Below are 12,495 nucleotides of genomic sequence, written 5' to 3' on the forward strand. Positions count from 1 at the left end.
ATAATTCTTATGCAAAAACTATTAAAGATGCCACAAAGTTAGCATAACAATGCTAATTGAATAAAGGTGATTATACAATATCTTCCATTCTAATTCTGGGAAACACATACAATCATTTTTTCCCCCTTCAGAACACAGAAAACTGTAGATGTTGGAATCTAATGGCATCTTCCAGCAAATAAGCATTATTAAGATAACCCCAAAACCAGAAAAATAATCTGTACTTTCTTAAAATCAACTGTGATGGTTGACTCTCCCTTTTCTACTCCCTCTCATACATAATAATGCCTCATGAATAAGCAGCTGATTTGTAGCTGTTCAGCATCTGACATCATATATTCAAATGCCATCCTCATTCAAATTTCCATCAGCTTTTGGATCCTTACTACGGATAGTCAAAACACTAAGACTGTCATGTTAGCTGTCATATACAGCATTTCCTGAACTTTAAATTTTAAAACTATTTTCAGTATTTCAGATATACTGGAAAGGCTGCAGAAGGAAAACAAATGGTCTTGTTTCTATAATTATTTATCAGTCATGTAGAATGAAACAGTAGTGATCTGCCTGATAACATTACTAAGGAAATGAAAAATCAACAGTGGCTAACCTACAAAAATCTCAACTTCTGTAAATGACCTTACTTCTGATTATGGGTTCATTGTTTTACAACACTATAGTCCCAGAAGACTGCATTTTTGGAGATAAAGCTTTCAAGAAACTAATGGATTCCTTGCTGTCAGCAAGAAGGCACTTCTGTTTTACAGTGAGATTTGGAAGTATACTGATGGCATTTGTCTTTGAATTTCATAGGAAATAATCATTCAAACCCTTGACGATTTTTACCTTACTCCTGGGAAAATCAGAGCCTGCACATTAAAGAAAGGAATGTGAGAGTGTTATTTTCCACCCACCTTTTTTTGCCATTTCAAAAGCTTTTATTAGAGTTTTGATGGCCTGTTGGTGTTCTGTATTTTCTAGCATTTTGCCTGCTAGTAAAGTGTAAATTCTCCAGAGATGCTCAGAGGCCAGTGAGTTGTAAGTGTGGCCTGTCTCATCCTTCCACATCCGTCCCAGTGTCAATTGATGGAATGTTTCATAATGCTCAGCAGCTTTCATGAACTGACCTGAAAAACACAAGTAATTCATAAATATAAGCAGTATACTTAACAAAATATTCCAAAACATTTTGCATATTATCATTTTCTTACAAAAGAAATTGTTTCTAACTTCACTTCACAAAGGTTTCAATAATCATCAACCCGTAACTTAATAAAAATATGAATAATGGCAAAAATAATTCCACATCTTACAGGTATCAGTAAGTCATCTTTACCTTCAGTTCACAGTTTGTTGACCAAGCTACAAGTTACTTACTAGTAAATGTAGTTTTTGAGTAGGTTGCCTGTATAGATCCACAATGTTAAGAAGCAGAAGTCAGAATCTTCTAGACAGTAGAAGCAATACCTTGTGGGTATGATATTTTAAAATCAAGTGTGTGTAAAGGACCACAGTCCAGATCCTAAGCTGAAAGATTCTGAAGGAGTAAGAAAGGAGTAGAAGGTAGAATTTTTCAAATGTGCTCTAAGATCTTCGGTTACTGAAACGCTGATAAGGTAAACACAAGTTTGAAGATAAAGTCTAATCCATTTCAACAATCTGAGTGGATTTTCTCCCTTACAGGATTTATATACAGATGCAGCCTAGTAGATTTACAATTAATTTAGTCTTCCCAAGATAGTAATTCAAAGCCTCCTTAACTTCTAATTTATGGAGACTAGCTTTCCCTGGGTAAAGAATGGGCTTCCAGAAATGCTAGGAGACAGGTAGATTGGTTCAGAAGGAGCTTTAAGGTAATTTTAGTAAAGAATTTATAGTTTGGACAAAGTACCATTTTATACCAGTGAATGCTGTGTAACAAAGGCCAGTCATCAAGGATTGCTCCTCACTAAATCTTCTGATTGAAGTTATTGCCATGACAACATTGTCTTCAAAGATAGATGGTAAAGGGGACAATCTTCAAGAAGTTTAAATATGAAACAAATTTCATGAGCTTTGTTAAAGCAATTTAAGTCCCACGTAAGCAATGGCTCATACACAGATAGGAAGATATGTACTAGTTCTTTCAAAAACTTCAACTGTTGGATGTATGAAGACTCAAAATCAGAAATTGATACAGTTAAGTTGATACAGCTTCAAAATGAATCTTGACTGTGATTACAGTCAATCCAGGGAAGCGGACCATCTACTGATAGCCTAATATAACAGGTGTTGTGACAAATAGAGGAAGACTTATTAAAGACCCATAACAATATCTATCTTCCATTTCAAAGCATGAGTCTTCCTTGAGGAAACTTTACAACCTCTATCACAGTCTGGTGAACTGCTCAGGGACAGTCAAAATCAAAAGTCAACATGATACCACACTCCAAACTGCTAGGTTCAGAGACTGGAGATTAAGCTGTCCTTGGTTCTGGGACAGACGACTATGAAAATTAATTGGAGACTCTGACTCAACGAGCTGGATATAGAGTTTTATGCACTTGGCTAGTCTCTGACACAACTCACTTCCCTCTTTGTTTTTTCCCCCAAAGTCCATGAACAAATGGCTTGGACTTTTGAAAGGGCTGGAGTCTTTTCAGGTAATAATGCAAAGCTTTTTTTGCCATTCAATTTATGCAACCTAATTTCACCAGATGTATTATGGAGGGAAAAGACTGGCAGACATGTGGTTTCATTCAGGTGAAACTAAAAAGAAAAAAACCACCTTCAGGAGAAACAATTTCTAGGGACAGGAAGAGGTGACAAGCAAGTCATCCAAGGAAGTTTGAAGGTGAATCTAATGTACTTGTTCCTCCTCAGATTCTGAGATGTTATCTCTTAGATGGACAGATTCAGGTGCACGTCCAGATTCAGTATGCTTTTCTATTGTCTGTTTAGGATGCTTGGAGCTACAGGATATGGTGGTTCTGTTCTCCCATGAAATCTCATATTTGAGGGACTCCCTTGAGAGCATTCCTGACAGAGCGGAAATTGAAGTAATATATTCCACATACCCCACTGGCCTTTGAACTAGCCATAAGGGCCCTGTCCTGACATCTTTGTTGCCAGAATTCGATAAGCACCAAAATACAGAGGCAGACTGTGCTTTCTGGTATCATTCAGATGGAATTAGGTGAAAATGCATCTAAGTGTGGTTCCATTACAGACACAAAAAAAGAAGCCAAGATTGAAAACACAAGTAACTCAATCTGGTTACAGAAGAAAAAGAGTGAAGATGCTAAACAGAAAATAAAAAGAAATATAAGTTTAGAAATAGGCTGGGAATTTCCTAAGCAAAGAAAAAGTGAAAGGTTTTGACTTAACAGGCCTGGGATTTGTCTACTTGAGAATCACTTTGCAATACTACCCAGTTGCAATCAGCAGAAGAGTTCAAAGTGAAGTCCTCTTGGATATAAATGGGAAGTTACTGTTAGTAGTACATTTCATTTTTTGGAATTGACTCCTAACTCCAAAATAACCTGAAATTGCTCATCTTCACCTGCAAGGCTTATCCATTCTCTGAAGCATTTCAGTACAGACAGTCAAAAGCTTGGGGAGACTAAAATCTTCAGGGTGATGGGGAATCAATTTATTCATTCTGCCTGGCTAGTTGGTTCAGTTTGAGTTGGTGTATTTAGTTGGATTGGCTCCTGTATTTTAATTTTAAATGTTGTGTTATTTTTGTTTTTTATTATTGTTGTTGTCTATTTTATTTGTTGCACAAGTAGCTAGAGCTTGAATAGGCATTTTTGTAAGAACTCAAAAATAAATAAATAGATAAAAATTATGGAAAGTATTAGGAGGAAAGGAAGCTGGTTACACAGCATCTCTGCATTAAAAGTTAGGATTTATTTTTATATCAATTCAATTACAGGAAGGGTAGCTTAAAAATGATTTTTACTGTCATTTGAGAAAAGAAAGAGATAGAGAAAAGAAGAAGAGGGACAGACAGTGGGAAGGACCCTCAAGAATATTTTGTAGAAGGGAAAGGATATGCCATATATCTACCTCAGATTCCATGAAGAAAAATTATTGCTTCCAGACAATCTATAGCACATATTTTCAAAATGTTACACAGTAAATTATTTAATTAATTTCCATTGTTATTGTTAACAAAAGTAACCACATGTCTAATTTCCCCAAGCAACGTGCTCAGAAATTATCCCCATGTGACTCAAACTTGAATTTTGAGAAATACTGATACTTTCTCTCATTTAACCAAATGAGTCAGAATCACAAATGTAATTCTTATAAAATATATAGAAGTACTACAAAAATGTTATAATTTACTGGGGCCCCAGGACAAGGCATCAAAAAGCTATCAGTAATCAATTCATCTTAATAATTGGAAGGAAGTGGTATAACTACATATCTTTTACAGTAGGAGACCCATTCTAAACAATTATATTCATACAAAGCATCATTCATCCACTAAATAAATTAAATATTATAAATCATTACTATTTTCATTCTAACTAGATATACACACACTAAGGTTTGTGTTATAGTTTTTCAATGGAAGGAAAGTGCACTTTTGAATAAAACTATTTGACCAAAAGCCCACAAAAAAGAGAATCCATCCATTCATTTAAAGAACAAAAGTCAACATGATATAAACTTACAAGCATGGTAGACAAACATTTTATATTTCTGAATATTATCCAAGTCTTCCTTTACAAATCTCCTTCCTACAAAATACTCCAAAAGTTTATATATGTTATATCACAGCAGATATCTTAGATAAATATTAACCAAAGAAGGATGTATATGATCACTACCATTTTCCATTTTTTAAGTAGAAAGATTGACTAGATATTAACACAAATGGGTTTAAATGTGAAGCTACCATAAAAGCAGGCACATAAATGTAATTCTCCCAACCGCTATTTTGATGCACATTTTTGATTCCATGAATATTTTATGAAATGGCCAGACTAAAGCCATATAACATTCCTGCATTACTGATGCTTGCGCCCGTAAGCTACAAACATTAGAGGCATGATTGAGTGCATTAAAATGAACTCATTCAGCAGTGCATTGATTACTTGAAGGAGAAAAAAAAAAAAGGAAGAGTTACTCCCACTTAAGAAAACAGCACAGAAATCTTAAGTTTTCAATACAGAAATTAAAGACAGCAATTTGAATAATATTTAATATATAAATAAAGTGTGAATCTGTCTAGAGGTCTGTACATACAGAGATGACATTAATTAGGTGGGATGTTAATTAGGTCCAAAGATCGCTTCCAGTATTGTTCAGGTAATTTAGTATGTCACAATAAGATGCACTGACTGACCTGTTCCAGCTCCATGCCTCAGCAATATTGAGAGTACCTAATTATTTCCTTTTCTATCAGCTGTATATTTGTACAATGAAAATAATACAGTATAAAAAACTGTATGAAAAAAATTGGCAGGTCTGTAATGCACATTTCTCAGCAATACTAGTACATTTGTTGGGACTTTAGCAAAATATCCACTTTAGTCTAAAACAACCTGTTTAAAGGAACAATAAAACTTTATGTATATTATATTGCATTTTAATCTAAAACCAGTGGGCTTTTGTAATAAATTATTATACTGTACAATGTACACATAAAATCTGCTAGAAGCAATATTTAGTGGTAGCAAAAAAAGAAAAATGTTATTGCCAATTTTAAAAGATATTGGCTTCCATTTCAATTTAACTGCTTGAACTATTGATATTATTTTTAGTTTCATATATACAATTATGATAATTATGGTTGCACTATTCATGCTGAAATAGTTATGGATGTGTCACAGTTTCCAATATAAGCCACTATTTACGGAGGCTTTATAAATCTTCAGTGGAGATTTGTTGGAAGATGAAATAAACAGCATACAAAATGATAAAACAAGGCCCTAATTCAGCAAATAGATAGGCTAGACTGGACTCCTGAGGCAAAGTGGATTGTATTGAAATCAGTGGGACTCCTTACAGGCTCCATAATCCCCAGAGTACAGAAAGAAAAAGGACTTCCTATGGTCAAAGGACATTAATCTCAAGAGAGAGCCAAAGGCTTTGTGAGAGCAGAAGCAGCAGCCTGGAGGCCTGAAAAGTGACTACAGAGGAAAGACTGGGCAGCAAACAGCCTGGAAGCTAGCACTGGAGGGCTGAGACTTACTACCAGGGGAGCAGCAATAGCCACGGCAGGGGGAAGCAGGGCAGCAGCCTGCAAGAAGCATGACGTGGTGGGGTTACAGGACTCTTATAGTTATACCACTGTACTGAACTATCCTTCAGTGCTGGTTTAGGAACTGTTGGTTTAACCTTTTGTGTTGTAATTTAAAGTAATTGTTCCAATGGTATTTGCTAGGCTTGTTGATTAATCGCAGTTAACTCATGCAATCAACTCAAAAAATGTAACTGTGATTAAAAAAATTAATTGCAATGTTAAACAGTAGAATACCAATTGAAATTTATTAAATATTTTGAGTGTTTTTCTACATTTTAAAATATATTGATTTCTATTACCACACAGAATACAAAGTGTACAGTACTCACTTTATATTAGTTTTTATTACAAATATTTGCACTGTAAAAATGATAAAATAAATAGTATTTTTCAATTCACCTCATACAGGCACTGTAGTGAAATCTCTTTATTGTGCAAGTGTAACTTACAAATGTAGATTTTTTTGTTGTTACATAACTGCACTCAAAAAGAAAACAATGTAAAACTTTAGAGCCTGCAAGTCCACTCAGTTCTACTTCTTGTTCAGTCAATCGCTAAGACAAACAAGTTTGTTTACATTGACGGGAGAGGTATTTACGTGCCAGATATGCTAAACATTCATATGCTCCTTCATGCTTGAGCCACCATTCCGGAGGACATGCTTCCATGCTGATGATGTTCATTAAAAAAACAGTGTGTTAATTAAATTTGTGACTGAACTCCTTGGGGGAGAATTGTATGTCTCCTGTTCTGTTTTACCTGCATTCTGCCATATAGTTCATGTTATAGCAGTCTCGGATGATGACCCAGCACATGTTGTTTGATTTACGAACACTGTCACTGCAGATTTGACAAAACGCAAAGAAGGTACCAATGTGAGATTTCTAAAAATAGCTACAGCACTCGACCCAAGGTTTAAGAATCTGAAGTGCCTTCCAAAATCTGAGATGGACAAGGTGTGGAGCATGCTTTCAGAAGTCTTAAAAGAGCAACATTTTGATGCGGAAACTACAGAACCCGAACCACCACAAAAAAAAAAATCAACCTTCTGCTCATGGCATCTGACTCAGATGATGAAAATGAACATGCATCAGTCTGTTCTGCTTTGGACCGTTATCGAGCAGAACCTGTCATGAGCATGGACGCATGTCCTCTGAAATGGTGGTTGAAGCATGAAGGGACATATGAATCTTTAGCACATCTGGCACGTAAATATCTTGCAAGGCCAGTTACAACAGTGCCATGTGAACACCTATTCTCACTTTCAGATGACACTGTAAACAAGAAGTGGGCAGCATTATCTCCTGCAAATGTAACCAAACTTGTCTGCCTGAGCGACTAGTTGAAGTAGGACCAAATGGACTTGTAGGCTCTAAAGTTGTACATTGTTTTATTTTTGAATGCAGGGTTTTTTTGGTACATAATTCTACATTTGTAAGTTCAACTTTCATGATAAAGAGATTGCACTATAGTACTTATATTAGGTGAACTGAAATATACTATTCCTTTTGTTTTTTACAGTGCAAATATTTATAATCAAAAATAAATATAAAGTGAGCACTGTACACTTTGTATTCTGTGTTGTAATTGAAATCAATGTATTTGAAAATGTAGAAAACATCCAAAAATATTTAAATAAATGGTATTCTATTATTGTTTAACAGTGCAATTAATCACACGATTAATCGTGATTAATTTTTTTAATCTCGCAATTAATTTTTTTAATCGCTTGACAGCCCTAGTATTTGCACCTTTTTATTTCTGACACCCCTAGTAAAGGAATCATCTGTTACCAAAAAAAGTGTGTGTTTATGGGAACCCACCAACAGTTTAGGATTGCCACCAGTCCTATATTATGAGGTATGTCCTCTATTTAAATAAAAACTACCCTGTCCCATACTAAATCATGCAGGATGCCTTTTATCCTGTATTTCAACCAAGAAGTGCTGCTGGTTGGCAATTTGACTTGGCATAGAGGGTCGCAACACTGTATAGCACTCAAATTTAACCTGGCTGTCCCTCCATCATGCCTTAGAAGTTGAAAATGAATGATTTTTAGATTTAAGGCAATCTTAGCAACAATGGAAGACTGAGGAAAAAATTATTCAACTGACAGCCAGGCCACTCCCACTGGCCATCAGTCCCATTGAGAAGGCATCTCTAGAAGCAGTGTCTCCCCTGTCAATTACTAGGCGTAAATCCTGCCTCTAGAAAAGTTTATATAATGTGGTGAGAAATGCAGGCCCAGTTGCAGTAGACCAAGACCTTGTGAAGTTTTGAAGCAAAAAAAATCTGTTTCTGAGCATGCAGCTTTGAATGAAGCTTCATCTCATTACTACTCATTAAGCAGTAAATAATTAAAATACCCTGGAAAAGACAGGTAAAATACAAGCAGCAATGTCAGTAATAGACATGAAAGAGAAGAGGGGAAAAATGAATTAAAAAAGCAATGAAATAATTCATATGAAGTTTTAATAAAGTTTCATTTGTGGTCTTGTTTAAAGATATATCAGACTTTAGGGATGTAACCTAATTACATTTTTATTCTGAGTTCTACTCAAAGACCTTGGACTTTGAATCTTTAACATAGATCAAACATAGTTTAATTTACTTGTGACTATCAATATTTTAAAAAGATCTCTTCATTAAATTCTATAGTCTTACAAACATGTACATAAAGCAGAGAGCAATACTTGATGCTACAAAAATGTTAACAATTAACTTATAGAAAAAATAAGGATTATATATTTTAATTCATTTGAATTATAGCAAGTTTTTAAAATATTTAATTCATTTTACCTAAGTTAAAAAAGTTTCTAATAAATTACTTTCTGCAGTTCAATTTAATTTTTAAAATATAAAATAACTAAAGAAGTTTTTGAACTCGTCTCAGGAACTCTGTCTTCAATTAAAAGTTATAACCCCAAATGCCTGAAAAGTCAAAAATAAGACTGTTTATGCGTAGGCCATAAAACTTTTATGGAACATGTAAATTATGATTATTAGAGTTTGCACTAATGCATTACTGTGATTGACTTGAAGAGGTTTTCACTACAATATATGAATAGAATTAGTTTGTCTCCTGCCCCTAAAAATTCTACTAAAACGAAGAGACTCTCTGTAATGTGAAAATCAGATCCGTTTATCTTTTCTTAAGATTAGAACTGTAAAGGATACGCTTACTTTATTGCATTAAAGAAGTATAAACATACAGGGAAGTTAGATTCATTGAAAATAATAGAATGATAAGAGTTTTGAATATTTTTTTTTTTTTACAATAGTCCTTTGGGAGTATCTGCGGGAGCACTTAATTCAAAACATTCACAGTGCCCGCCAGTATTTTTTTCCTCTTACAAGAATAAACATTAATAAGATGTACTATATTTTTCCATCAATTCAATTTGCAATTTTCTCCTCCATGCTGTATGTTCAGGAGTTACTCTCAGATTTTATTAGATTGTATTAATTTGAATTGAAAATACACAATCTCTGTAACATCAATTCAATCTGGTAACTGTCAGTTCAATATCAATAACAATATATTATTTCTATGTAATAATATGCTGTTCTTTATATGGAAACTACATCCTGCATTTGGATGGGGATAGACTCAATTATCTAATAAGCCTTTTCAATCTGTCTAGTCTTCAGATCTGTCAATCTGGATTTATAGGTGCTTCCCTCTGGCCATTGACTGGCAGGGAAAAGCAGCAGCATCTGAAGACCTTTTCTCCTACTGTACTACTTCTTAAGCCTCTGATGCCACACTCTCCAGTCAAGTGCTTCCTTAGCTATCTGACACATTAACTTCTCATGCAACTAGAACAATAAAACAGCTATTGTATAAAATAATGAAGTTGTAGAATAATTTAGAAACAGTGGGTTTTTTTATATGATTACATAAAATCAATGTTTGGTAGGATTCCAAATGATAAGATCTGATGAGCAAAACTCGTTCTTTTACAGGAAGGAAAAGTCAATTTTCTGCCTTTCAGATCCTCTGATGTACATAAAAATCTTTAAATAGCAGTACGCGTATGAACCTAAAGACAGGAGTTAGTGATATTTCTCGACTGACTACCTAAGATAATTGTGGGATCTGACAGGGCCACTACATGAAGCCTATAATGTTTGGAAAGGCATGAAATGGTCTTCAGAACTAACCTACTAATAGTTCTCCTCTTTTTTTGCTCAAAAGGTAGCTTGGACAAATGGGCTTTAATTACTAATCTCAAAAATTTTCCTTCCCAGGAAATGTAATGTAGGAAAATGCACCTGGTAAATCACTGAGTTATGAAATATATGGAAACTCTTTTCCCTGTTTTGCTTTCCTAACCTAACCTGGCCAGCCAAGATAATAGTATCTGGTTCCCAGTGGATATTAATCTTTTTTTAAATAAAGATTAAAAGACTAAAATACATGCTACATGGAAAATTCTCCATAAAAATACAATTACTAGTATATTATGCAATAAATAGATAATGATAAATAAAAATTCAAATAGTCATATTTCTTCATAATCAAATTGTGAGTTACAATAATATTTAAGAACTAAACATATTACATGTGACCTAGACTAGTGTATTTCTTAAAGGCTTACAAATTAGAAAATTTATATTATTTTCCAGTTACAACACCCAAGATTATAAGAACCTGCAAAATACTATACTCACCATCATTTAAAATATTACAAGTGCAATAGTTGCCATTAAAAAGTTAGCATTTGAGTGGTATATGAGATCATCTGTTTTCCTCCTTTATTTAGCAAAGGCGGTATACCTGATAACCAGAACTGGTTGAAACGTTTCTGATGGAACAGTTTTTCATGAGAGAATACTGATTTGATGAAATAGAAGTGTTCTGTCAAAATTTATAGCAGGAAACTGAAATAAAACATTTAATTTCATTAAGGTTGAAATCAATTATTAATTTTGATTTTATAATTGCAATGTTCAAAGTTTATAATATTACATAATATACAAGCCAACTTGTATATTATATTTGAAATTATAATATAACAAAAGTCAAAATGATAAAATCAAAATTAATGTTGAAAAAATAATCCAAAATTTCAACTTTTCATTCCAATTCAGAATGAAACCAAATTTCAAAATCTCAGAATTTCCTGTGGAATGAGAATTCCAGTTTTCAACTGGCTCTACTGATATCTGTGGGCAAATGTTTCTTTTTAATGGCTTATTTTGTATATCAAAAACTTTAATGCCACAGGAAACAGTGTAAAAGTGAATATTTTTGAATAGCTCTTCATTGTTTTAAGACTGAAGACAAAATCATATACCTTCTCAAAGTGAAAGTCCAGAAACTATTTCCCAAGGAATATTCTTTCTGATCCTTTTAAACTTCAGAGTTTAAAACAAAGAGATATTAGAAGTGTTGCTGTGTCCATTTTTTCTTAATAGCAAGATATCCCTTGTAAGTCAATCCAAATCACTACATTGTATAGACATTTTTGAAAAAAGGCATTTTTGCATTCTAAAAAAGTGAAACTAAAACATGCTGTGACAAATAAAGTGTGGGGATAGCTTCCTTTGATGGACACCCAGCCAGCCAGTTAACTGTAAAATCCCTGTTGGTAGCTGTTCTTTACTCGCTTTATTTTTAAAGGGTTAAAAATTCCCCCAGGTAAAGAAAAAGAGCTAGTGAACAGGAGTGGCTAACAGGGGAGTTTGGCGAGGGACTTCTCCAGGTGAAGGAGGAGCGATTGCGGGACCCTTGGGGTAAGTTTGCGTGACTGAAATATACCATGTGGTTTGCTGTTTTGGGGACCATGTGCTGACCGTGTGTGCGCTGAGCCTAGTGGCCTGCTACGCGAGGCTGAGAGCTAGGAGCTTCTTGACGAAGCATCCAATCAACCCTTAACCGGGGGCAGGGCTACTCAGGCAGAGCAGGGCTTTAAAAAGTCTGCTCCTAAGCGACCAGAGGAACTAGCGAAGAAGAGCGGCTAACAGGGGAGTTTGGCGAGGGAGTTTACAGGGGGAGTGTGAGCAGGGGAAGTTTGCACTTAAAGGCAAAAAACACCACTTGATAAAAACAAAGCACCAACAAGGGAACAAGCTTCGGGAGTAAAAAGAGAATGCAGGCAGAAGTCCAGCAACAGAGTGGGAGCTACCCAGTTTATTGTACCCAATGAAGCATGCATGATTACCCGCCCTATGGGGTGGTGGCATATGTATGCATTCGGTGCAAAGAGCTCCTGGCCCTCAGAGACAGTGTACAACTTTGGAGGCCAAGGTGG

At 34.8% G+C, this 12,495-nt stretch overlaps 1 protein-coding gene across 1 annotated transcript in view; it reads right to left on the reverse strand.

Moving 5' to 3' along the window:
* The window catches only part of TTC29 (tetratricopeptide repeat domain 29), a 201,949-nt gene that overhangs the window by 110,270 nt on the left and 79,184 nt on the right, over positions 1–12,495 (reverse strand). The window contains exon 5 of the mRNA XM_077816149.1: positions 915–1,127. Within this exon, the coding sequence (XP_077672275.1) occupies positions 915–1,127 (213 nt within the window). The remainder of the gene's footprint in view (positions 1–914; positions 1,128–12,495) is intronic.

This window comes from Eretmochelys imbricata, chromosome 4, assembly GCF_965152235.1.
Source record: "Eretmochelys imbricata isolate rEreImb1 chromosome 4, rEreImb1.hap1, whole genome shotgun sequence".
In the NCBI taxonomy this organism is placed as follows: Eukaryota; Metazoa; Chordata; order Testudines; family Cheloniidae; genus Eretmochelys; species Eretmochelys imbricata.